The sequence below is a fragment of the Acartia tonsa genome, chromosome 6 (genome assembly GCF_053477335.1).
Source record: "Acartia tonsa isolate MP-2025a chromosome 6, ASM5347733v1, whole genome shotgun sequence".
NCBI classification, from domain to species: domain Eukaryota; kingdom Metazoa; phylum Arthropoda; class Copepoda; order Calanoida; family Acartiidae; genus Acartia; species Acartia tonsa.
In genome coordinates, this window is record NC_137265.1 from 12,687,814 (window position 1) to 12,715,270 (window position 27,457).

The 27,457-nt window shown below is 32.2% G+C and overlaps 4 protein-coding genes across 8 annotated transcripts in view; all 4 read left to right on the forward strand.

Moving 5' to 3' along the window:
• LOC145321887 (focadhesin) overlaps positions 1-8,546 on the forward strand; it is a 21,547-nt gene extending 13,001 nt beyond the window's left edge. Inside the window, exons 26-34 of one of the 2 annotated variants that reach the window (XM_080163532.1) lie at positions 118-210; positions 848-938; positions 1,109-1,165; positions 2,833-2,873; positions 4,564-4,633; positions 6,121-6,216; positions 7,247-7,307; positions 7,697-7,784; positions 8,117-8,546. In XM_080163532.1, the coding sequence (XP_080019658.1) occupies positions 118-210; positions 848-938; positions 1,109-1,165; positions 2,833-2,873; positions 4,564-4,633; positions 6,121-6,216; positions 7,247-7,307; positions 7,697-7,784; positions 8,117-8,354 (835 nt within the window). In that variant the 3' untranslated portion in view covers positions 8,355-8,546. Of the gene's footprint in view, positions 1-117; positions 211-847; positions 939-1,108; positions 1,166-2,775; positions 2,874-4,563; positions 4,634-6,120; positions 6,217-7,246; positions 7,308-7,696; positions 7,785-8,116 lie in introns of both variants that reach the window. The other variant, XM_080163531.1, reaches the window with a different exon arrangement.
• Positions 8,512-19,248, forward strand: LOC145321889 (uncharacterized). The gene is made up of 11 exons (XM_080163533.1): positions 8,512-8,661; positions 9,515-9,674; positions 10,326-10,478; positions 10,732-11,021; positions 14,396-14,575; positions 14,693-14,864; positions 15,038-15,290; positions 15,514-15,564; positions 16,323-16,459; positions 16,771-17,222; positions 17,677-19,248. The coding sequence occupies exons 1-11, from the start codon at positions 8,572-8,574 to the stop codon at positions 17,752-17,754; spliced, it is 2,016 nt and encodes a 671-aa protein (XP_080019659.1). The 5' UTR covers positions 8,512-8,571; the 3' UTR covers positions 17,755-19,248.
• On the forward strand, positions 19,246-26,501 carry BORCS5 (BLOC-1 related complex subunit 5). 3 transcript variants are annotated; one of them, XR_013880442.1, is made up of 12 exons: positions 19,246-19,382; positions 19,788-19,892; positions 20,233-20,334; positions 20,700-20,836; positions 21,757-21,850; positions 21,966-22,045; positions 22,220-22,304; positions 22,675-22,740; positions 23,120-23,181; positions 23,552-23,684; positions 25,054-25,482; positions 25,584-26,501. XR_013880442.1 is itself a non-coding variant. In XM_080163538.1 (11 exons), exons 1-10 carry the CDS (start codon positions 19,353-19,355, stop codon positions 23,664-23,666), a joined length of 876 nt encoding a protein of 291 aa, XP_080019664.1. In that variant the 5' UTR covers positions 19,246-19,352; the 3' UTR covers positions 23,667-23,684; positions 25,054-26,501. The 3 variants fall into 3 exon arrangements, 1 of the variants encoding a protein (XP_080019664.1); XR_013880443.1 differs by having other exon boundaries at positions 25,671-26,501; XM_080163538.1 differs by having other exon boundaries at positions 25,054-26,501.
• LOC145321895 (BOS complex subunit TMEM147) overlaps positions 25,348-27,457 on the forward strand; it is a 5,893-nt gene continuing 3,783 nt past the window's right edge. For both annotated transcript variants that reach the window (XR_013880444.1, XM_080163540.1), the window contains exons 1-2: positions 25,348-26,627; positions 27,299-27,394. Coding sequence is in view for 1 of the 2 variants with exons in the window: in XM_080163540.1 (XP_080019666.1) it covers positions 26,526-26,627; positions 27,299-27,394 (198 nt within the window). In the remaining variant the exon portion in view is untranslated. The remainder of the gene's footprint in view (positions 26,628-27,298; positions 27,395-27,457) is intronic.

Below are 27,457 nucleotides of genomic sequence, written 5' to 3' on the forward strand. Positions count from 1 at the left end.
GCCTGGGTTTTTTCCAATCCTGATTCCATTTTTTAACAAACAAATATTTTCCTAGATCTTAAGCTACAGACAAAAAAAAACCTTACTATATATTATGGATTGTTTGTTGTTTTCTAGATGTTTACAGTTATCACTATCCCTATCAGAAAGTTCAGGAGACTCTACAAATATTTCCATCTGTTTGCAAGCAATTAAAAGGACCATTGAAAGGTAAATATTTTCTTTTTTAAGGTTGGTCCCGGTCCGTCGATTAGGCATGTTAGAACTATCCTCTTGGTTTTAAACTTGATAAGATGATTTTGTAGCAGATTTTAGTAAGTGTAGAAACTCTTTAATCATGATCAGAAAATCGAGTTGTCTATTCTTAAAATGATTTTTTATGTGTATATTTTAAAACATTTTCTCGTATTTATTCGAATCCGGTGGATAGGAACCGGTTCTCATCCATACGAAAAAACTATGTCTAGCATCGTATTATATCCAGTTTTCTACGAATATAGAAATGTACTATCATAAGATTAAAACTAGTTTTTTTAATCTTATAATTGTACATTCTATATCCGCGGAAAGCCGTTTATAATACGATGAAAGAAATAACTAATATATATGTATATAATATCAGTGATTCGGAGGACGATTAGCTACAATGATATGAAAGAAGCATCTCTATAACCAAGTCTTAAATGATAGAATTAATATTTTCTTATTAGTCAAAGGCATCTCATATCTAAATAACTTGTAGTGAAACTTATAAATATTTTGATAATTTAATGCGTTGATTGTTTCTCTGGTTTTCTGATATATAGAGCTTTTTTTTTATGGATTTTGTCATCCTTGTTTTATTAAGGCCGCAAGTGCCAGAGCCAAATAAGCTGATAATTGCAACCTGTATGGAAACTGTATTCCAGAATTTCCCTGAAGAAAATGAGGCTTTTCAGGTTAAATTTTAGTTTTAATTAGGAAACATAAGAGATAAAACAATGGATGGATATTTATGTAATGGAAAGACTGTCCTTTTAATAGTTATTGTTTAGGAATTTTTGGATGTACTATGTCTATTCCCTAACAAGTCTATAGAAAGACTGTCCTCATAATAATTATTATTTAGGAATATTTGGATGTACTATGTCTACTCCCTAACAAGTCTATAGAAAGACTGTCCTCTTAATAATTATTATTTAGGAATATTTGGATGTACTATGTCTACTCCCTAACAAGTATAAAAAGACTGTCCTCTTAATAATTATTATTTCGGAATATTTAGATGTGCTATGTCTACTCCCTAATAAGTCCATAGAAAGACTGTCCTCTTAATAATTATTATTTAGAAATATTTGGATGTACTATGCCTACTCCCTAACAAGTCTAAAGAAAGACTGTCCTCTTAATAATTATTATTTAGGAATATTTGGATGTACTATGTCTACTCCCTAACAAGTCTAAAGAAAGACTGTCCTCTTAATAATTATTATTTAGGAATATTTGGATGTACTATGTCATTGTCTACTCCCTAACAAGTCTAAAGAAAGACTGTCCTCTTAATAATTATTATTTAGGAATATTTGGATGTACTATGTCTACTAGGGTGGGTCGATTTTGGACATTTTTTTTCTGAGTCCAAAGCGGGGATCTGCACTCAATTTATATAGATATAATACACCTCTGGGTGATTTAAAATTTATCCTAAGTCTTAAAACCGCTGACGACCAGACATTCAATTGTATAGCTATTTGTAAATGGGAGTCAAAAATTTATTGAATCAGAACTATGGCTTCATGGTGCTCCATGTAAATGCCTTGAGAAGCTGAGTCAGGAACTTTTGTCCGTTTCAAAAAATCTCGTTCCTAGCCTGAGAAAATCTAAAAAACCTCTACAAATTGGACAATTCTCAATAAACCTTAAAATTTTTTGGTTTTTTAGTGATTTCTAAGACTAGGAACGAAATATTTTGAAACGGACAAAAGTTCCTGATTCAGCTCCTCAAGGCCTTTCCAGGGAGCACCATGAAGCCATAGATTCTGATTCAAATTTTTTTTTGAATGTCGTCTTTGCATACTAATAAGTAATGAATTATATTTTTAAGTGGTCGTGTTCTAAAACTCAATTTTTTAAAATTCTTTTTCGGTCAGAAATGTTTTTAAGGTTAATTTTATCTGTTGCATATCCCCGCTTAGTCTAATTCCGATATGAACCCACCCTAATGTCTACTCCCTAACAAGTCTAAAGAAAGACTGTCCTCTTAATAATTATTATTTAGGAATATTTGGATGTACTATGTCTACTCCCTAACAAGTATTAAGAAATACTGTCCTCTTAATAATTATTATTTAGGAATATTTGGATGTACTATGTCTACTCCCTAACAAGTCTAAAGAAAGACTGTCCTCTTAATAATTATTATTTAGGAATATTTGGATGTACTATGTCTACTCCCTAACAAGTCTAAAGAAAGACTGTCCTCTTAATAATTATTATTTAGGAATATTTGGATGTACTATGTCTACTCCCTAACAAGTATTAAGAAATACTGTCCTCTTAATAATTATTATTTAGGAATATTTGGATGTACTATGTCTACTCCCTAACAAGTCTAAAGAAAGACTTTCCTCTTAATAATTATAATTTAGGAATATTTGGATGTACTATGTCTACTCCCTAACAAGTATTAAGAAATACTGTCCTCTTAATAATTATTATTTAGGAATATTTGGATGTACTATGTCTACTCCCTAACAAGTCTAAAGAAAGACTGTCCTCTTAATAATTATAATTTAGGAATATTTGGATGTGCTATGTCTACTGCCTAACAAGTCTATAGAAAGACTGTCATCCCCTGCCCTCTGGTGGGAAGCTTCAGAACTACAGTTAGCCAAGTAAGATTTTGATTTCTTTAATATTTTAGGACAAATATGCCAATAAGTAGCGCAGCAATATAAAGTAGCAAATATTTTCTGACAATAAATTGTTATTCAAACTTATTATAAACAATACTAAGTATACGAGTGATAATGAGTAACTGTGCAAAGACAAGATTCTGGTATAAGGGATAAGGGATGGGAAACGTAGGAAAATATCATTGCAGGCCTATTTCAAGCCTAAGCCTAAAAAACCAGTTAAGGGATGGCGCATTGGTTCATTATCAACTAATGAAATAGCTGTGTGTGTGTGTAGATAAAGTATAGAATAAAATTCAGGTAGCTAGTCTAAAGTAAAAATAGAACTTTTCATAGAACCAATATGGCAATGGCTTTTATTTCAATTATGTTATTATCTGCTCAAAAAAAATTCATATTGTTCACTGTACTAATTTGAATTTTTCAGACGGCTTATTGTTTAGGGTGTGTTGTTTGCATTTTATTTATGAGTAAAATGGAATTTAAAAATATTTTGTTATCATTGCTTACTAAAATTCAAAGTTGAAAATAAATAAATCAATTATAAGTGAATAAGTATCTCTGTAACATTCTATCAATTAACTTTTCCATGCCAAGATTCACAAAAACTTAATTTTAGGTTTAAATAAAACAGAAATACTCAAATAATTGTGTAATAAATTATAGCAAAATTAATGAAAATAATAAAAAAAAATGTGAGTACACTTTTATTTATATATAGAACTAGTTTTGTGTTTGTATATATTTAAGGGGGGTTATCATTTCTGCATGAAATTTTTAAAATTTGAATGGACCAAATACAACAGTTTCTTTATAAACTACCAAATAAAATTCTTAGCTACTTACATTCCAAAAAGATAATTCCTCTATTTTTGTTGTTTTCTATAGGTTCCTTATCTGAGTGTTAAACTCTAAGCAGATTTGAAAATAAGCTGTAGTGATCAAACATCACTTGTTTATGTTTTATTATTATTAATTGTAGAAGCAGAAATTTGTTTATGTTTTGAGGAAATAACTCACCTATATTTGTATTTGCTTTTATGATGGAAAAAAGAATTTAAAATTAAATCTGAAAAATAAAATAAAATATATAATATAAAAGAACCATCTAGGCATTGAATACAATTATAGAAAATAAATGCAAAGGCTTCACTTAAGAATAATATGACCTATATGTAGCACCCTATAATTTGAAATGACAAAAATATTACATACAAAGTTTATGATCGTTCTTTCCATTAAGTTTCAAGAATTGAAACACGAGGAAATTTTTCTATGATGCGCACTTTGCCCCGTTTTTTATTTTGACTGCCTCCAGTTGTCTATTGGTTGGTACAAAACAAGCCCAAATTGGTTTAGAGCGATAGTCAATAGGAGCCTGCCTCCAATGATGTCATTTAATTAGGAAATAATAAATGTTGTATTATCCCTAGCGAAACCAGGCTGGGACCTAATTTATTGCCAGGTTTCCTATCCCTTATCCCTGGGTATAATGAACGGACGTATGTGCTTTTGATATAAAGTATCTATTCTATATGTTATTTAAAAAACAGTAAATCATTTGTAATAATACATGTACATTAAAATACCAAATGTTTTCAAAAAAAATTATGGAACACTTATTTTATATTTACTGTAACATTTCACAAACATAAAATTAATTTTTCAGGGCAGCACATTTAAGGTCTAGGTTAGCTCTCAGAGAAGAAACTGATTCCCCTCTTATTTGGTTAAACGAGGTAATTATAAAGGGGGGGGGGGGGGGGTTAATGCAACCATCTCGTAATCAGTGAGCAAATGGCACTTAAAATTAGAATTTCGATCTGAATCCTTGGTAGGTCTATTTTCCCTAAATCGAAGTTGGAAAAGTAACGGCTGGCGGCTCAGCCGTTTAGCCGTTTTTTTTTGTTGCATATTTTCAGGGTAAATTCATCATCAATTACGCAGGAATCAACTTTTTAAAACATATTTTTGGTTTAATTCATGTTAAATGATAGCAATAACCATTTTTAAAATTTCTAGTACCAACAGCTACCGTCTAGAACCGTTTGATAGCGTTTTGGAGTGGAAAAGAGTATTATGTGGAGATAGGTTTCGTGACTAATTTGCAATATAGATATCCAAAAAATGGCAAAACGGCTGAGCCGCCAGCCGTTAGCTGTTACTTTATCAACTTTTTGTTCGATTTAGGGAAAATAGACCTACTAAGGATTACTCATGCAAAATTTCAGATAGAAATTCGAATTCTAAGTGCCATTTATCACTGATTACGAGATGGTTGCATTAACGCCCCCCCCCCCCCCCCCCCTTAATGCTATTTTATGAATTTAGATTGTTGTTCTTTGTCACATTTTATCTGCCGTTTTTATCCGAGATTAAGTTTTATTAACAACAAGGATGACAACATCCATAAAAGCGAAGCACTGAAACTGTAGGACAAACAGACATTAACACTTGTATAGTGTCTGAACTGAAAAATCAGAATATAAAAGTATAAGATTCGAAGCAAAATTGTAAGTAAATTTGTTGAAAAACTGCTTGATACAGGATAATGTTTATGGACATACTTACATCGTTAGGACTTGATTATAGAGTTGCTTCGCTTAAAATATTGTTCTTTGTTGTCCCAGGAATCAATATACCAAAAATCAGATCAAACGGATAATTAGATCACATAAAAATTTATTGTTAAAAAAGTAGAAAAATCAACATGTTATAATGAACGTACGGACATTCTGGTAATGATTATAGAGTTGCTACGCTTTCTAAATGAAAATCGTACCTAACTACTACAGTAATCACCATGCAAAGTTTGAAATCGATAGGACAATTCTAACATGCCTAAATTAACGAATAAAAGTTAACTATCTCGGACGGACGGCCCGACCCTAATTAAAGAAAAGCTTCGCTTTTAAAAAGTAGTAAAAGATCATAAGTAGGAGGGTGTTCATAATGTGTCTGTCTGTCCTACTTTTGTCGTTGTTAAATCTTTTCTTTGTGAGTTTCAAATTCAATTGGTATGGTTTGTGTTATACTTCAACGCCTCTTTCATCTAGGGAGAAAGGGGAATTGAAATGTAAATTACACTGATACCCAGCCTCGTTATCTTATTAGTTAGCTCAAAAACTTTAGTTTATAATTATTGGGGGTTTATATGAATTTATTGTCCATAGTTGTATCCCTTAAGATCCCTGATAAAAACTAATCTTGTTTACTTTTCATTTAGTTGATAGAAGCTCTGAGTAATGGTTCTGGGGACAATTCATTTATGATGAGACATTTAGTTACCATTATACAAAGAATCAGAGTCAAACACTCAAAGGTTAGATATTTTTATGAGATTTGTACTATCTATAGGTTGGATATGTCCGTTCGTGTGAACGTAGTGATATTTAATTGAGCAGTTAATTTTTAATAGGAGAGAATAGTTATTTCTCGCAACGTATTATAAACTGCTTTCCGCGGATATAGATTGTACAATTATAAGATTAAAACTAGTTTTTTTAGCCCCGAGGTGCCGAAGGCATGGGCTAGATATAGTACGATGCTAGACATAGTTTTTTCGTATGGATGAGAGCCGGTTCCTATCCACCGGATTCGAATAAATACGAGAATAGTTATTTCTCGCATCGTATTATAAACGGCTTTCCGCGGATATAGAATGTACAATTATAATATTAAAACCAGTTTTTTAGCCCCTAGGTGCCGTAGGCACGGACTAAAAAAACTGGTTTTAATCTTTTGATTGTACATTTTTATATTCGTAGAAAGCTGGATATAATAAGATGCTAGACATAGTTTTTTTCGTATGGATGAGAACCGGTTCCTATCCACCGGATTCGAATGAATGCGAGAATAGTTATTTCTCGTATCGTATTATAAACGGTTTTCTGCGGATATAGAACGTACAATTATAAGATTAAAACTAGTTTTAATCTTATGATTGTACATTTCTATATTAGTAGAAAACTGGATATAATACAATGGTAGACATAGTTTTTTCGTATGGATGAGAACCGGTTCTTATCCACCGGATTCGAATGAATACGAGAAAAAGAATTAAAAACTTTTAATTTTTGATTTGCATTGAATAATAACATTCTATGTACATATAGCAAAACACCTTTATGAAGATGACTGATGAATTCTGTAGGTCAATTTTTAGGCTTTTACTTAGTTACGTAAAGATGTAATTTGATTTGATATGTAAATGTGGAAAATAAAAAATATTTTGTTATGTTTTCTAGAGATAAGTTGTTAATGAATCAAATTATTGACTAAAATCATATGACCATAGTTTTAGATTTCTTTTTATAAAAATTGTCATTGAATAAGAAATTTTTGTTGTTTAGAATGTAATAAGTTGGTTGTTAGAGCTGATGGGACAAACAAGTGCCAGACTCAGGAAACAAGGTAAATTTTTTAGCACCTACGCAGTATAAATTCAACTTTTTAGATAGTAATGTATTAGTAACAAATTGTTTAAAATACTTTTCGCGTAATCTATGCATTTCCTGTCTACAAAAGTAACAGAATGCCTGCATGAGTGTGGGTGTGTAGCGAAGAATCTCGCTAACAGATGAACCGATATTATTCTCCTTTAGGTACAGTAAAGCTATTCAAGGGTCCAGAAGAACTATTTTAGTGGAGAGGGGGGTACCTCCACCCTTCCAAGGAAAATAGCCCCTAGGAAAAATGTGTATTGTTTCAAATTAATGGCTATCAAAAAATTTTGTCAATTAGAAGAAAAAATACAGTTTTTAATCTAGTCATAATATTTCTAAATTTAATATCTGTTTAAGGTGGTGAAACGAATGTGTTATTTCTGTTGGATATATTCAATATAACAGTTATCATCCTGACAGAGGCTGACGACCTTTGTTCATCAAGGTACATCTCTTTTCATCTCTTTTTGTTTAAAAAGGCGTATACCTAGTTTTATCCTTTTCCACCAATTCAAAAATAATGATGATTTCTCCTCATCTGTATGGCCTCTAGGACCTCTAAAATGATAGTTATGAAAAAGTTTGTGTGTCTGAAGGCAAAAAATTATATTTTACTATTTGTCGTTCTATGAGGTCTGTATGAATGCAGACGAAAGGACATAATATATATTCTTTCATTCCACGTAAAATAATCTTTTCTTAACTTTCTTTAATTATATTAAATAGGTATCAAGGTTCTATATTGCTTTTTTTATCTAAAAATATCTTGATTTTTAGTGACAAGTTAACAGTATCTCGATCTGTACGCCAAGCCATGCTACCCATCTCCATGTACACACTGTGCCAGCGGTCACCTGGACTGGCCGGCCAGCTGGCGGACTGGTCCAGCAGGCTGGCGGTAAATACGGGCCTGCCTGGCGGCTTCAGCCAGTGCTTGTCCGAGTGTCTGGCTGTTTTTAAGTTTGCTGAAAATTGGAAGGAGGCGTTTATGTGGGGAAGGATTGTTATTAACTAAGTAAAGTCATGTCAAGAATATTTAAGAATAGGGATATACGATCTGTTAATTTTGACAAATGTAAAGTTGGAGGAAAAATAGATTTTTTTTAGCTCAGGTGACACATACCTTTTCAATTGTTTGCAAATTCAATATTTTTCTGTGTTTTCTGTGTGATACATTTTATAAACTATTTATTACTTTTTTCCAGAACATAATGGCATAAAAATAATTTAAGATGGAGATGTTTCATTTGAAGGCTGAGGAACGGCGCTGGTGCTCGAACTTGTTACACAGTGACCTACTACTTGTCTGCAAGGATGGAAAGGTAGAATTATAGAAAAGTGCTCTCTAAGAAAGGGAGAGGTCATTTTCTAGTAAATCCCGTAAAGGTGTGTGTTATAAGGCCTAAAAATAGTAGTAGAACGATAAGGTGCTCTAGATATATGTATTCCCTATTGAATAGAACAATAGGGAAATTTTTTTTTTTTTTTTGATAACCGTACCTGGATTATCTAAAAAAAATACGAAATTTCTATCCAACGCTTTGTTTGGCTCAAACTGACAAAAATAAAAAAAAAATATAATTATAATAATAATGTTTTCTATAGGTACAAGGTAAAGGTTAAGAACAATCTATACCATTAAACAAAGGAAGAAGTCATTCTTTACAGGTTGATTTATTATAATTATATTTTTTTTTATTCATGTCAGTTTGAGCCAAACAAAGCGTTTGATAGAAATTTCAGATATTCCAGGTACGGTTATCAAAAAAAAAAAAAAAAAATTTCTTCCCTATTGTTCTATTCAATAGGAAATACAAATATATTGAGCACCTTATCGTTCTACTACTATTTTTAGGCCTTATAACACACACCTTTACGGGATTTACTAGAAAATGACCTCTCCCTTGTTAGATATTAGAAAAATATAAAATAGTTTTAGTATATTTTATCCAAAGAAGATTATTTTGTCTCTAATTTTACTTTAATTACCTTTGTAAGAGAAAGATATATTTTAGATTAATAATATATTCAAGTTAATTTAATAGCTTTATCTTTTGCTTAGGTATATAGGGAGAAGTAACAGTTGTGTTGTACAGAAGGACATACTGACTGACAAAAATGGTCACTTATAAAGGAGCATTTCTACAAAACTTTTAATTAAACTTATTTTTCAAGGTGTCGGCTCATTCAGCCCGTCTGGTGGATTTATCCTCCTACCTTTTAAACCTGCTGGAACAGTCTCGAGGATGTTCCAACTGCCAGGAGCCAGTGGTCATCCAGCTACCTGACTTTACCCTCCATGAATGTGAGGCCTTGATGGAGCTTATTTACAAAGGTAAACTATACTGAAAATAATAAATAGCGCATCTAGGGGAACTGTATTCAAAAGAGTAGAAAGGGGCTGAATAATAGATAAAACCAGGCCAGCCCAAGACTTAATTCTGAAAATTAAATAGCCTAAAACCATCAAGGGGCCTATGTGAATCTTACCCAAAATACAAACATAATCTAATGTAATAAGGCAAAGGACGATAACTTGATGTAAAACCTCAATTATATGATTTTACAAAAATGTTTGTTGAAAAGTTTAGACAATGCATGTTTTTAATATTAAAAAGAATGTTTTTTTATGTGACCAAAGGTTCAAAGCCAACGATTTATAACACTTTTGAGACCAGTGTATTTTACAGTCTAATGTCCCCTCCCTAATTGCATGAAATATTTGAGTAAAACACTAGAGAGAGAAAGGGTTAACTAACTGTATCTCCCCATCGCTACCACCTTGTGCTGCGTGCAACCCTTCTATTGGGTCATTGAAAATCAACCAATGATGTCGCTTATATTACCCAGCCAAGTAGCAGAAAATAATTTAGAAGCAGAAGAAAGAGGTCTTCGAAAAAGAAAGGGAGGTAGTTGTCTGTATATACATCTATTCTTTAGATCTGTTCATGAAATAATACAACTGAAATTCTATTTTCATGTTAAGGTGGAACCACATTGAAAAAGACAAAAGTGGAACGAGTCGTAGCTCTAAGCCGAACATTGGGAATTAAGTTGGCCAATGTGTTTGGAGATGTGCCCCCTAAAGATGCAGCCACAAGTCCCAGTTCTCTTAGATTTCCTATTCATGGCTTTCAAGGTACGTTTCACCACCATACGGGAAGGAATATGACAAATGAAGAAAAGTGTTCGGTTCCATTTTTTCGACTTAAGTATTCTGACAAATATAGATAAGCTAATAGCATTAAAAAACTATAAATATACAGCCAAATTTCCAATATTCGTTGTCCCTATAATTGTTTGCTATGAATGATCTCTTTAAGGGTTGGAGACATAGGTATAAGTATCCATTGTTAATAGTTTCATATTACTGACAGTGATAAACCTTACAGGGGATGAAAGGCAACTCAAAGTAACCCGCCAATCAGCCATTTTTAAAATGGCGCCAAAATCAGCTGTTGTGACGTCATCGCAGAAAATAGCTGTCATCAGACCAGCAACGGCAGTGACGTCATCACAATCAGCTGTTATTGTGGCGTCTTCACCACAGAAAGTAGCAACAGCTGTTAGATCAGCTGTTATGTCGTCATCTCAACAGCTGAACAGGAGTGCAATAAATATGGCTAACATACCAGTCATTAAGATCTCGGCCACGACCCCTATTAAACCAGCTGAAAACACAAGGAATGCATATTATTTCACATATCTATACGTATACCACATGAATGTTCACTGGTGTCCTGGATAGGAAACAGGTTTTTTTTGACATACGTCTCACAAGACCTATGTAGTCATGACCGGGAGACAATGACGGTTCAGTACATGACTTTCGTTAAATCACAGCTGATCATTTTTGTGGCTTTTTTTGAAAATTACTTTTATACCCAAATTTTCATAGTTTTTCCTTCAAAAATCACAATTTTCTCACATTTGCAGCTTAGTTAACTTAAATTTACACAAGAAAAGTATAATAAATACAGCTGAACCAAAAAACTGTGTTATCATTAATAACAAAATCTTTAAGAATCTTGAATAATCTAAGATTTGTAGTCTAGACATGAAATAAGAGTTATTTGAAGTAAATATTTGAATTGATGTCTAAACAACTCTTGTAATTAACTTTTTAAAAAATATTTCATGTCCCTGTTGCATGCCTCATGACATATTATATTTTTAAAAACAAGTTTCCTTGAAATATTAACAAGTTATCCTGCTCAATATTGGTTCCTGGCTGATTTGATGTCTCAACATCAAAACAATATCTGCTTGGAGTATAACATATATATCCACAACCACAGTTGCCATGTTTAAAGTCCTATATTACCATATATACCAGGCTACAATTGAATATACAACCAGTCCTTGGTTCAAAAGAGCTTAGTAGAAGGTTAATATTTTTAACAAGTGGGATTATCACTTGTAAGTGTTTGACATGAACTTGGAATCCATGTAAAGACCAGTCTATAGCTGGTCTTGATTGAGTCTCTGCCTTTGGTACACACTGCTTGTCTTTACTACTGATTAAATGTCATAGTTAGAACCATGGAAGGTTTTTCATAGGTGAACCTACAGAATGATTATAGATACATATTGGATTCTAAGCTGGATGAATAATTTGCAAGATAGTGTATTCAAGATAGTGTAAGAGCAGCTAACTGACAGGAAAGCACTTAGCTCATAGCTTGGAGAAAATAATAGTAGCTTATTACAAGAGTGAATGTGAATGCTAGTTACATGATCATAACTGGATTTTATTCAAGTGTGATTTCCAATGGCAACTTTAAAATCCAATTTGAAAATAAACACAGACAAGTTCTTTGTCCTAAGCAGATCAATACTACCCTTCCTAAAAGCTACCAGTAGTAAAGGGACCTAGGAAGGTGTTGAACAGGAAGACCAAAATGTAGGATTAGCAAAGCAAAAAAAAAGGGCAGTTTGTCTATCAAGTGGTGTTAAATTTGGAATCATAGACCCACCTGACTTTCAATCAGCAGAGTAGGCAGAAACCATGGTGAATTTCTGAGTAATAGAGAATGAGAGAATATGAGCTCTTAGCTGAAGTAACTAAGACAAGGTAGTCTTAAAGGAACCCTGCAAGAAATACCGCGCTTTAACTGCTTAAAGCCTGCCACAAGTAGACCCAATACTCAAAATTTGAAGCCTCCAGGTTCAATAACAAAAAAGTTACAGACATTTCAAAATGAATCTTTTAGTACAATGGAAATTTTGAAAGATTTTCAATGTACTAAAAGAAAATTTCAATATTAAATTACGCCGTCTGGAAGCAAAATTAAAAGCTTATCTTTGTCAGAATTTTAGACTGCCAGTAACTAATAACATTATTGCAATAAAATGCCCCTTTTTATAGTCAAAATGTCTTTTAAAAATTCAGTTTGAATTGCGTTCGAAAGCATAAAATCATAGCAGGAAAAAATTAAACTAATGTAAGTAATACTGATGCTCAGCTGTGATTGGTTGTTCAGCGGACAAAGTGTACACACAGGCTTCTGATTGGCTGGAAATCCTAGAGACTGGCATTATCACGCTACAGTACTCTCAATACAATGCAATATAAACTGATTTTTATTAATTATTTTGACTATAAAGAAGATTTTTTTTTATTGTATAAACGCTATTAATTACTGGTATCCTAAGTTTCTGCCAAAAATAAGCTTATAATTTTCTTTCTGGGCGACGTATTTTAATAACAAAAATTCTATTATTAGCAATCAAAAACTTTCAAAATTTTCATAGTACTAAAAATGTGATTTTGAAATGTCTATAACTGTTTTGTTATTGAAGCTGGAGGCTTCAAATTTTGGATATTGGGTCTACTCATGGCAGTCTTTCAGCAGTTGAAGCGGTATATTTCTTGCATGGTTCCTTTAAAGACCATGTAGCTAGATGCATGGCAGTCTTGGCTTTCATACATGGAAAGATCTCTCATGACAGTAGTTGGTTCATAGGAAACCAAAGGGAGTAAAAAGTAAGAATACTTGAAAGTTTATTCTGAATCTTGAGGTTATCCCTTTATTTGGCAAAAGTCAAGCCACAAGTGCAATAGCAAACAAGTGCCATAAAGAAAGAGTCAAAAGTGTGTGAAATTGTTGATTAACAAACAAGGTCAGAATTCTAAACTGACTTCCATCAAGATTTATAGGCTGGGTGAAACATGTCAGCCAGCTAGAATAGAGGTCTGGCTATACCAGGGTGGAGAGAGGTACTCTGTTTAGTGGAAAGTATTATTAGGCATACTTGTTAAAGTTGAAGGACAGGGACGGTAACATTAACGTCTTTAAACAAGAAGTTTAACATGTGGATTGATAGGAGATAATGTTTTAGTGATAGAAATTTGAGGGCAATAATTTTATGTTGTGGAGTAAAAGGCAAAGTCAGATAGATTGAATCATGTTAAAGCCAGGTGAAATTTATTGATGAACATTAATTCAAAATAATTAACTCTTACTCAATTTCTAGACTACAAATCTTATTCCATTGATTCTGAAAGATCTTGTTATAGGTGATAGCACAATCTTCAGTACAGCTGTTACTTATTATACTTTTCTTGCGTAAATTTAGGCTAACTAAGCAGCAAATGTGAGAAAATTGAGATTTTTTTGGAAAAACTATGAAATTTTGTTTAAAAAAGTAATTTTCAAAAAAATCCACAAAAATGATCAGCTGTGATTTAACGAAAGTCATGTACTGAACCGTCATTGTCTCCCGGTCATGACTACATAGGTCTTGTGAGACGTATGTCAAAAAAAACCTGTTTCCTATCCAGGACACCGGTGTGTTTCTAACCTAATAATTTATAACAAATGAAATTGCAATAAGTTTCGTTTTTTGGGCTGAAATATTTTCAATGTCTGTACTAATAAATTTTTTTCTAAAGAAACTGTCATTTTGAACTGAAGTAAAAGTTAATAGCATTAGAGTTTTCTTTTAGTGCCATATTACTCTACTTTAAAACTTAATGGCGCTTGTCAGTTTGGCACCTTTAATAGTAAATAGCAGTAGCATTCTTTTAATTCAAAACAATATGCATTTTCCTCCAGAGTAATCAAGGTTGCCACTTCCTTTGCCTCTCCCCAAGTTGCCACCAGTGTTGCCAGTGCTATATTACAGCAACGTGTCACCAGAAAGAGACATGGCAACAGTGAAGATAAAAATGGCGGCCATGGGGGGAAATCTGCAAAATTGGATTCTCATAAGAAAGAAAATGTAATTAAAGAGGTAAATATTGGTCATTTTTTTTACATATAGTTATCAAGATTATTTTAATCAAATATAAAAATAAATGGCATAATTCGAAGCTGATCCTTCGTTGTTTTAATTTTACATACTATTTAGGAGTTGGATGTAAAAGGGTCAAATGATAAAACTGTTGAAGAAGTTACAAAAGTTTCCGCTAGAGGACAGAAGAGAGGGAAAACTATGCCTACAAGACAGCTGTCTACCTCTACTAGAAGGGCCAAACAGGCTCCAGTTACCCAGTCAAAATCACCCGTAAAGTCAGAACCAGGTAAAAATAGCCAAATTACATTTTCTGCATTAACAGAAGGAGCTACCTATTAAAAATTTGGTTTTTGGAAACTTGATAGTATAGTCTTGTGTAACAACACAGGTTTAAATGGGCAATCCATTGCCTATTTTTGATTTTTATTTCTTATGTTTGAAATATTTTTTATGTTTCAGAAGAGCCGAAAGCTAAATCCTCACGACCCCAAACAGGCGTTACAGTATCAGAACGTAGTCATGGAAAAAGAAATCTGATAGCTGAAATAGCATCAAGTGAAGTCGAGGACAAAATTCTGGCCGAAATTGAAGAAAAAATTAATTCGCCGCCGCCGTTAAAATCATCAGTGCCATCGCCAGTTAAAGAATGTAAAAGTGAGGAAAAGAAAGAGGCAAAATTGCAGAAATGTTGGTTCTGTGACCGTGCTTGTAGGTAAAGTTTATTTTATTAAGATTTATTGCTTGAGAAGTGATATTTTTGAAATAAAAAGCTATTTTGTCTAATTCTTTCGAACAACATTGATTCATAGTTTTCCAGACAAACCATGGTGTATCATATGTTTAAAAACCGCTAGTTAGTGATAGTGAGATTTAGTCATAAGTTAAAAATTAACGTTAAATATCAAAGTTCTTAAAAATTGTGTTTTATATTTTAGAGAGCTTGCTGTGCATGTTGCACTTCATCACTTCAGAGAACAAATTCTTAAGTAAGTACCTTGTATATTTTAGCTGAAATATTTAAATGTTGTAAAGTGTTGCGGATCCGCATTGATTGTATGCGGATCCGACTCCGGATCCTTGACAATAAAAATAAAATCACCAAATTTTTCAAAAAAATATTTATTCCTTAATCTCGAAGTCAAAAATACTTTTAATTTTTAACTCTGAACCTAAACCTTAAAGATTGGCTCTCATCACGAGAATGTCTTTGTAAGTGAATATTTTATATAAATTTAGGTAGATTTTTCCATAAATTTTCGGAACCTTGGACTCAAAAAAATGCTGATCCTTGCGGATCCGGATCCACAACTCTGGTTGTAACCTTGACAAGTTATAGGAGGCTTTAATCCTAAAAGTTTCTATTGGACAATAAATATAGAAAGTCTATATAATCAATATCTTTGGACTAAAAGAAGCACAGTTTAGGAACAACCCTAACATATTATTGGTTAGAAAATGTACAACTTTTGTTACAAAATGCAGCTTTTTTATTTCAAGCATATAAAAAGTCAGCTTTATATTAAGTTGAATTTCTAAGGATATAACATTGTTTGAGCAAATTTTTTCGACTAGAACTTCGTACCTCATATTATTCAATCATATGTGACTAAATATGAACAAAATTCTTATTAAGTTTGCCGGATTATTATATCTAATTGTCAAATCAGGGTAATAATTATATTGCCTGGGCCCTAATTAACCCAACCTTAATGAAACAAACTTCATTCGCTGGTTTTTTTTCTAGGAAGACCGAGAATGGTCAGTGTATGGAGTGTAAATGTGTGGCCAGTGAAAATGAGTTAATCCTTCATATTGCCTTTGAACACATGGGATTTAATACTAAGAAAAAGAGCTTTACTCCTCAGTTTCTACAATCTAAAGGTAAGTTTTTTTCAATATCAAGTACTTGGATGTATGAGTGTATCCTCGTCAAAGCAAAATACCTTGGTAATTTCTTGTTTTCTTGAAATCATGAATACAAAATTATACCTTCTGTAGATTGATATTATTGTTGAAAGATTTAATCGCTTCTAGTTTGTACAACCCAATCAAATTTGATAACGGTTCCTAAGCTCTTAAACCAACGAATGACAATGTGTTTTTTTTTAAATTGGGGACTAGTAAACTTTACTACAGTCCAATGTCCACTCCCTACCTAGTTTAAGAGTTAAAAATCAAGGTTTATTATTTAGGACTAGTTGTAGAAATATCCGAGAACGAGATACCAAAACTTGTAAAATCTACCTCCTCCCCTCAGCTAAAAGAAAAAGTTGAAAAATCTAAATTAAACCCAGCGCAAGCTGCTAAAGAACAAAAGACAAAACCAGCAGTTAAAGAAATTTTCATAGTAAAAAAGACAGACCCACAGTCAGGCTTGGTTACGAGAAATACAAAGCAGGCAAATACTGTTGCAATAGCGCCTAAACCTGAAGTCACCAAACCTCAACCAGCAAAAACAAGATCTACTTCACTTCCCGAATTGAGAGATAAAAAATCCACCAAAACTGAAGTGAAAAAATCCGCCACCAAATCAGCTGATGTTGGAAAACAACAACAGCAGCAGAAAAAGAAGATGGCGGGTGCTGGGTGTGGCACGTGTGTCAAGTGTAAATTGCCAGACTGCGAGACCTGTGTGTTCTGTCAGGTATTCTATTTTATATTTCTTCTAAACTGAGAAGCAAAGCTACTCTTCACACGTGTTGACCATTCTATCTCAGCTTCTATTCAATAGAAGGTATCATACATGAATGGATGTAGAGTATATTGGATACATAGACAGGGGAAATTAGTCGTTAATTTTGCTTGCAAATATAAATCTCATTTATTGGTCAGTTCGCACATTTAGTAGGATGGGGTGAGGGGGTCACTACGGTCTAAGGGTGGAAATTAAGCAAAAATCATGATCAAATTTTCTTATTTTAACATCAAATTATTAATTTACAATCAATTTGACAATAATTATTATTTAAGATTTTTTCTATTCTTTTGAACTATACCTATTAGCTCTCTAATGTTTGTTTATGGAAGAATATTTTATCAGAATTAAAACTTTATTGCTTATGCTTTTTAAAATAACAGCGTTTTGATATTATTTTCAGAACAAACAAGCGCCTGGCGGGGGAAAAGGATTTCTTATGAAAGTTTGCGTCAAGAAAGTCTGCAGGAATAGAAACTGAAATAGTCACATCAGTTTTTATTTTCACAATAAAGACACAATATTACAGTAAGCATGCCACGAAAACTCTAATTTTCGTTTTGGTTTGAATATTTTAAACACATTTACCGAACTTTTTAACCGTTAAAATTTTTGTTACTTGTAGTAGATACCTAGTCTTTTTAATAAAAAAAAAACAGTGAGTATTTAAAGGATGCTTACTTTAAACTCAATATTTTAATGGTAACATTTTACTTATTTATTTGTATGGGTATCGTTGTAACTTCATTTTAATGTTAATTATCCAACTTTTTTTTGTATGGTCTTAAACAAAAATTATGACAATATTTTGATCTTGTAAAAATGTAGAAAAAACGATAACTAAAAGAAATTTACTTATACTTTAGGTACCTACCTTAATTTATTTTCTATTTTAAAATAAATATTTTGTAATGTAATAAAAAGTACAAATTAGTCTAAGGATGTAAAGTCATGTGTGAGTGTGTTATTGTAACTTTGTCTTGTATTTATCTCTCAAATGTGCGCATAGACAGTTGTCCTTGAATATGAAAATAAAATATTATTATATAAATTCAATGATTGTTAGTTAAGTTTTCGTAGACAATTTCTATAAAACCATAGTTTAGGATTTTAAAACACTTTTTGAACTGGTTTGATCCATCGGATATGTATCAGGAAAAAAATTTACATAAATATCTAGATATTGTATAACAGTACCTACCTACCTTACCATTTTGAAAAAAATTTAAAAATACCTCGTAAAATATTTTAAAATCGTTTGACAGCTTAAGATAATTTTAGGACACTTGTCAATCTATCAAATCAGTTTTTAAAAATCTCAGGGGTGTATATTCTGCACAAGTTTTATTTTTTTCCTCTGCTACAAATTTTTTTTATTTTTTTCCCCTGCTACAATTTTTTTTTTATTTTTTTCCCCCTAGTTTTTTCTCACCAAGTAGAAAATGGAAAAATATTTAAAGAACTATATTTTATTTATTTTATCCCTCCTACCACACTTTTTTTCAGTTTTTTTCACCAAGGAAAGGGGAGAAATGGAAAAAATGTTTTCAGTTTTCTTAATTTTTACATTTTTTCCCCTCCAACCACTTATTTTTTATTCCTCCCCCCCCCCCCCTGAGCAGGGGATCCCATGTAGAATATACACCCCTGAAAAATCTTCTAATTTAGAAAAAAAAATATCGTATTATTGACTGCTTGTTCGAATTTTAATTGTTAAGCTGTAACCAAATGTATATTTTTATCATAGAAGTAAAAATTTGCACATTTTTTATCTTTTATGGGATATACTTATCAAAATAAAAACTTAGTTCGCCCATAATTTTTCACCATTCAAAATTGAATACAAAAAAATTCCTCCTTTCATAAGCAGAAATTTATTTTCGGATATATCCTAAAATTTTTAAATCTTAAATGTATGTATAATTTATGTTCTGTCTTTGTATTATTGTTTTTACTTACCAGTTTTGTTTTCAGATAATTAAACTTTCAAGGAGTTGATATTATTATATCGAAAATACATATTATTGAAGCCAGTGAGAGAGTAAAAGTACTAAAAATGTCGGCTGCGGCTAGGTGTTCATGAAGAAAACAGTTTATCAGTGGATAAAAGTAAGCCTTTTTTATAACTTATCAATATACTTTTATGTGAGTACTGAGTACCTAGTATTGTTTTTTTTGTCTGTGGCTTAAGTTTTTGATAAATATGTATTATGTACAATACATATGCTTTGGTGTTATAAAGAAACAAAAAAGAAAAGTATCTAAATTTGTGTAATACCCTTTCCAGTATGGCTTCGAAATCACTGGATTAAAACCGGTTCTAAGGCATACTGAAAAATCATGTGTCTTATCGTATTATTGCCAGTTTTCTACGTATATTGAATATAAAATTATACCAGTTTTTTTAGCCTGTGGCTAACCAAACCAATTTTAATCTTAAAATTTTTAATTTTTCTGAAAGCTGTCTATAATACAATGCAAATGATAACTATTATGTAACCATCTCTATTTCAGGATTTGATAGCATCCTTTGACAGTCTAGTAATACACAAATCTATGGGAGCGGAGCAAAGTTCAGCGGCCCAGGGGGGGAAATCTGGGGATATACCACCATCCAACAGGAATGTGTACACTTCAAAATAAAAATCATTTTAAATCTTTTGATAACTGAAATATTTACATCTTAAGTCTTGGCTTCGCTCACAACATTATCACTGATCGTTCCATGAATCAATTTTCAAAGAAATTAGAAATGATCATGACATATATGAAGTCTTTTTGGTAATTTTTATAGAGTTGCTACGATTTCTAGATTGTACTTACCTCATATAGACTGAAATATTTAAAGATAAAACCTAATAGGTTAAATATTGCATTGAATGCAAAATAATACCTACTTACCTAATAATTTAGAAATAAAGTTTTGTCACTTTTTATTGATTGTGTATATATTGAAATTAGTGGTGGCCTGAGCGGTCAGAATAGTATAGATGATCCCCGCCTTCCAGAGTCGCCCAGTGTGGCAGCCCTGCTTAGGGATGGAGCTCTTTCTCCCAGACAGGTAGATAGTTAAGTAGATAAATAAATAGTCTGTTAGAAACATAAATATAAAAATTGATAGATATGTAGCTAGAAAATAAACCTTTCTCTCAGACTCATATGTTAATATATATGTTTAGACATAGACATGCAAACACGTAGAGATAATAGAATAGGACATAAGACATGTAGGAAGATATTTAGATAGATGGACAGAAAGATAGAAACACCACAGTTTAATGCTGGAAGATCGAGAAAAAGAAAGAAGATAGAAGCACTGACAAACAGATGTAGGGACTGACGCATATTATATTAGGTTTAGAGAAAGAGAAATATATGCATTAAACAAAATACAGAAATTTAATTAAATTTTAAATTTGTTTATAGGACAGTGTATGTAGTGACACAGATCTTCCCTTTGTCTCCTACACCGTGAATAAACCAATAGGAGACTCACCTAAAAAAACAGCAACCAAGTCAAGACCTAAATTTTCATCACCCCGCCTTACTAGAACACAAAGCAGGTTAATATTTGCTTAAACCCAGGGATTTTAAGGCATAACACAATGGAGATAAAATATAAATGAACATCTTTAATCAGGGTTTCGGATCCGGATCCGGATCCGCAAGGATCCGCATATTTTTGAGTCCAAGGATCCGGATCCGGATCCGCAAAAAAATGCGGATCCGGATCCGGATCCTTAGACTCCAAAAAATGCGGAAAAAATGGAAAAATCTACCTAAATTTATATAAAATCTCAGACATTCTCTTGATGAGAGCCAATCTTTAAGGTTTAGGTTCAGACTTGAAAATTAAAAGTATTTTTGACTTCGAATTAAAGAATAATTTTTTTTTGAAAAATTTGGTGATTTTATTTTTATTGTCAAAGATCCGGATCCGGATCCAGTAGGATCCGGATCCGCACTGACCAAATTTTGAGGATCCGGATCCGCATAAAATCAATGCGGATCCGAAACCCTGTCTTCAATGATGATATCCCTTCTGTAGGTTAAATTCAAAAGTGGTACCAGTATAATTTACAGCTCAATGTCCAATTTACTCAAATATCTTATATATAGCTAAAGAAAAAATAAACAAAATGAATGTACCTTAGATAAAGAAATATAGGTAAAACTGATAAAAAAACATAAAAATTGTACAAACCAGATTAGTATTTACGCATCGTATCATAGCCATCTTTCCGCAAATATTAAAAGAAAATATGATAAGATTGAAACCATATTTGCCAGCCCCATGGGTCCGAATGCTTGGGTTAACAAAACTGGTATGTATTAATTTTATGATTGCTATTTTAATATTCGTGGAAAAATGTCTGTAATACAATGCTATACATGTTTTTTGTCTTGCTTAGAACCGGTTGTAATCCAGCGGATATTTATATATTTATTCAATGAGGTCATAATCCTAGTTGATATATTTCAGACTGGCCAAATCCTCATTGAACACATTAGTTACTGTCAACAATTTGAAAATTAGCAATGAAATCAAATACGATGAAGATTTAATTAGACTACAGGTAATCTATTTATTATCATGAAAGACACATTTTCATTAATTTTTCATTATTTTTGAAAGGAAAAGAAAATATTTCCATGAAAAAATGAAAGTAGTAGTCTAATAATTTATTTTAGGAAATTCCTGTGTTCCTTCCAATATTACAGGGTAACCTCCAGAACTCCAGCAAAGATAAACATAATGATATTTTATCCAGGTACCTAGTGTTTAACAATGTTTATAAATATCTTCTAACTTTTTTTAAAATTCATATTTGATTAAATATTTTAATGTATCCTTACTTGCTACTACCTGTTTCTATTCTAAGACTGCAGGACAAAATACTTTTAAAATTTATATTTATCTATACATATTTATTCATTTTTGTTAGGTTGGATCCAAGTCCGTTAAATGGTTTATTACAAAGTTACCAGGATCACATGCGGACTGTGGCCGCCAGAACAGCCGCAGAACAGGCAACAATGCTTTAATTTGAAATCACGGAAATTTATCAACGTATAAATCTACAACACTTTCTCTTCTAATTACCAAGTTTTCAAGTATTGGACTCTATTACACTAGTCACCAAAGTTAAATAACAACGTTATCTTTATTCGTTAATTCAAAAACTTCATTTATATTTATTGACTTTTGAATGATTGTTTCTATACTAGAACTTTTCGAAACTTATAAACCAATCATTTCAATTTACACGAGAGTTTATTTAGGTTTTTTGTATTGGAAATGAACAATTTATCAATTTTCATCCAGTGTTCTATCCCTTAAGATCCCAGACAAATACATAATATTCCTGAAATGAACTAAAGTATTGTAACTTGCGGTTAGGGTTACATTAATAAGAAAATTCGTGAGATAGAGACTGATGTTGTGGCTGTCACCAATCATCTTCAAGTAAGTCACGATACTACTCTTTTATTTTTCCTTGTATAATACTAGCGGCAGCCACAATATCTAAGGGATCTGTATTCAACGGTATAAAAAGTTGGCTGAAATATTACCTTAAACTATCCCTCAAATGAATTATAAAAATAGGTATGTTTGTACCATAAAATCTTACTAACCTCTTGACTAAATTGGCTATCTTTTTTTTAAGTATCGTATAAATATCCCTGGAATGTTTTTATCTATTTAATTTAGGCGAAGATATTCCAAGCTCACAAGAGAAATTGCCCTTACTTTTTGTTAAAAACAATCGTGTAAAGTTTAAAATTGATAGTACTATACAACACAGATAACAATCTTGAAATACTAAGAAAAAAAATGTTTTCAGGACAGACAGAAGAAGTATGAAAAGTATTGTGAAAAGATGGCAGTTGTACGTGATATTTCTAGGTAAAATTTCTTTTGTAGTACAGACCTCACAACCCTTTGATAATATGACACTTTGTCTAAGAGTCTTTTTATGGAAGATATCGTTTAGCTCTTTTTTTAGATAAAAAAAAATATTTCATAGGGGAGAAGAGGAGAACTTGGACTATAAATTATGCTTGTACCCTAAGTACTTTTTCAAATTTGTTGCCTTAAAAACTTTGGGTACTTTGATTCAATCTTGACTGGTTGTTTCAAATTGGAAGTGTCCAAACTTTTTATTATCATAATTGGGTACGTACATAAATTTTTTATCCCTCAAGTTTTATGGCTGTACAGATAGACTTACTTTTATTGTCACGCGTCTGACATCCCATAATGCTACTGATTATAGGAGCTTGGCCAAGTGTCACATGTTACTAAACGAGAACATTGACATGATGGACGCGCTGAACTCGTCTCTGCCCCAGGAGCACAGGCTCGAGCCATTCGTCTGGACAACTGGATGATACTGTGACCATTGCCAGGTATAAATCATCTACCCGTTTTTTTTGACCCAATATATTCTAAAAATGAAAAGGGGGTTCTATGGTGGTCGCTTTACACTTCGAGAGAGAGCACCAATTAAAGTTTGCATAGTATACAGGGTGCGCCACATAAAACCGGACTTTTTCTAAAGTGAAAACAAATGAACATAAAATCGTCAATTTTAAAGATTTTATTGAATTTTAAAAACTGGGAGGCAAACTAGGTATATGACTATTAGTTCATTGAATAAAATTGCCGCCAACATCAATCACTGCCTCTACCCGCCTCCTCAACCGCCGGCAGTCCCAGGTCAAAATGTACCTGTCCAAGCTGGCGAAGTTCTCCTTGATAGTGGCAATGAGGGAGGTCTTTGTGGTATGAGCACGTCTATTGGTGCATGCTTCAAAGAAGCTCCAGGCCCAAAAGTCCATTAAATTAAGATCGGGCTGCTGGGAGGCCACATTTCCTTAGGATTGTGAGTAACCGCAGGATCCAAATTCACCTAACTTTCAAGCTACCCTTTGACACGGAGGCCTTTATTTGGACCACAGTTAAGCTAGAATGACGTTCTATACCTTTTTGGAAATGGCATGTAGATTCATCTAGGGTTGTCAGTGCAATCCATAGTCTAAAATAAGTTTTTTAATTCCATATGGGTCTTTAACGTCGAGAACCGAGAAATTTTCACGATTTTTGACGTTTTTGACATCTCAAAATCTGCCACGTTTCACTTTGCCGGAGTACTACAGCCAAGCCATTTTAGATAGAGAGCTCTAGTCTTTTCTAGTGTCTTACAATTATGTATATAACAGTATCCCCAGCTCTACCTTATCTACTGTTGGGCTGAGGTCCTATTTAGTGGGCCCTAGTCGAGAATCCAGATTATGTCACCAGCGCATTTCGAATCTGCCTTGTTGAACATAAGCGCGGCCAGCTTGGAGTACGAGCCCATCTTCGTCCAAAGATTTTTTTTGTGCTAATAGGTCATTATCTAAGCTTTTTATAGTGGGGTCAAACGTCCTGATTGGTCAAGTAGTTGTGACGCTATGACCGTTTAAAAAAAGTCCGGTTTTATGTGGCGCACCCTGTATATGTCCTTTTTTCTTCATAATGTTAGAGTTAATACTTATTTATAAAACACTGTTATTCATTGTAAGCTTTTGATCTGTTGCATAAAGTGCTTCAAGAATTTTACCTACATTTTGGGTTGGAATTTGATTTATTGGAGCAGAAATATTTTATTCACTCTCGTATGCCGCTTTATAATATGAAGGATAATATATCTTCAATTAGTCCCATAAGTTTCTCAACATTTGGGTTAAACAATGTCAAACTCTTCAATCATAATAGTAATATTTTATGGTTTAGGAAGAATATGAAGAGAGGTTGGTGGAGTGGAGGGCGCAAAACAGGTTCAAAGCCTGGCTAGGACTTTTATAATCTGACTGATGCTAGGAACTGTAGAACATTGTGGTTTAGACTTTTATGATCTGATTGATACTAAGCACTGTAGAACACCAACTGATATGGGTTTTGAATATTAGTAACCAACTGATGTTTATTTTGATCAAACTAACCAGTTTAGAATCTGTTGTAGTTCGTAAGCCTAGTTAAAAATCTGGGTTGAATTCATTAAAATCTTCTAATGTTTATAAAAAAAAATCCTCGAAACTCATATTTGATCTATGAATTCAGTTTTGAATTTTTTAAAACCTCTCTTAGAATAAATGACATCTTATCTGGCGTAATTTTGTTGTGTAATTGTAGAAAAACTGTTGTGCCTCCAATTTTAATAAGGTGAAAATTGTTTTTTTTTTAAAATATACCTCAATCTTTTAAAGAATGATTTTCAATCTTAATTGGATCAATTCTTTAAAAATTAACTCTTTTATTATAAGAAAAGAATAGATATAAATTGTTTTAGATTTGGGGATTATTGGTATTTACTTTTTAAATTAGAATTTAATTTATCTTAATGATAAAAGATAATTTGTCAAATGTATTCTGTGATCTCGTTATATGTCTAGTCATTAACCCTTGATAAAAATGGGAATGTGAAACCTGAAATTTTAGATCTGTTGCAATTTAGGACGGATTTGTAATCCATTTTCAAATAACGCTTTGAAACCGATTAATGTTCGTTGGATTTTGAAATCATTATCGTATCGTATTATTCATAATTTTTCACGAATCATAAAATAAAATAAAGAAGTAATAGGTACCAGTTAAACTGGAATTTAATTTATAGTTTTTCATTTTACTATTCGCAGAAAGATGTCTTTAATACGATGCGATAAATAACTATTATTCGAAATTATTTTTAAATTATGTTATAAAACAGGTTTCAACTCTCTTGTGTTTGCTAGTAAACCTAATATTATAGATATTGATTTCATTTTATGTTTTAATGAATTTTTACTCCCTCAATAGGGAGGTTGAAACGTTTTAATTAAATATTAGAAGACAAAATTTGATTTGTTTTTATATCAATATTTTAGAGCTGATTTAAAAGCAATACATTCCTATTATATAATACTCAAATGTTATGAAAATTGTTTATTGTCATTATTGTTAAATATTAATATTTGATGTTTTTATTAGATTATTTAGTAGGGGAGGGTACATTTATTGATTCAATTTAATTTTATTTTCAATAATAGTTATGATAAATTTAAATACAAGACTTCAATTTTCTTCAAATAGACCTATCTTTTAATAATCCTATAATATTATCAGATTCATTAATTGATACTTAGAATTTCAAATATTTAAGACAATAATTACAAATAACTTCAATTGCAAATGTTGTTTTCAGACTAGGTAGTGAATATATACATAAAATGACTTTATATCATTTTGCAAATTGCTTGGCTCTAGCCTACACTCCTTACTACTTGACTTACAAGTACACTGGCCTCGCAGAATATGGAGCTTTCTGGAAGGTAAGGTTTTTTCTAGAAGCGAAGCTATTCTATGATTAGAACATGTTTGTATGTCAAAGTACTTCTTAAGAAGTATTGTTTTTTATGTAGATATTTTAATACAGTTAGCACAAGCTGGAGTTATGTATATGTTGACCCAGCTATCTAAGATGATATTCCTAGTAACTAATCTTATTTTGATACAGGTAGCACAAGCTGGAGTTATGTATATGTTGACCCAGCTAGCTAAGATGATATTCCTAGTAACTAATCTTATTTTAATACAGGTAGCACAAGCCGGTGTGATGTATATGTTGACCAAGCTAGCTAAGATGATATTCCTAGTAGCTAATCTTATTTTAATACAGGTAGCACAAGCTGGAGTTATGTATATGTTGACCCAGCTAGCTAAGATGATATTCCTAGTAACTAATCTTATTTTAATACAGGTAGCACAAGCTGGAGTTTTGTATATGTTGACCCAGCTAGCTAAGATGATATTCCTAGTAGCTAATCTTATTCTAATACAGATAGCACAAGCTGGAGTTATGTATATGTTGACCCAGCTAGCTAAGATGATATTCCTAGTAACTAATCTTATTTTAATACAGGTAGCACAAGCTGGAGTTATGTATATGTTGACCCAGCTAGCTAAGATGATATTCCTAGTAACTAATCTTATTTTAATACAGGTAGCACAAGCTGGTGTGATGTATATGTTGACCCAGCTAGCTAAGATGATTTTCCTGGCCACCTTCATCTCCATGAACGAGGTTGAAGAGGATGAGGTTAGATTACATATAAACCATTTTATTGCGCAACATTTGTTAAATAGCCCTAATTGTTCAAAG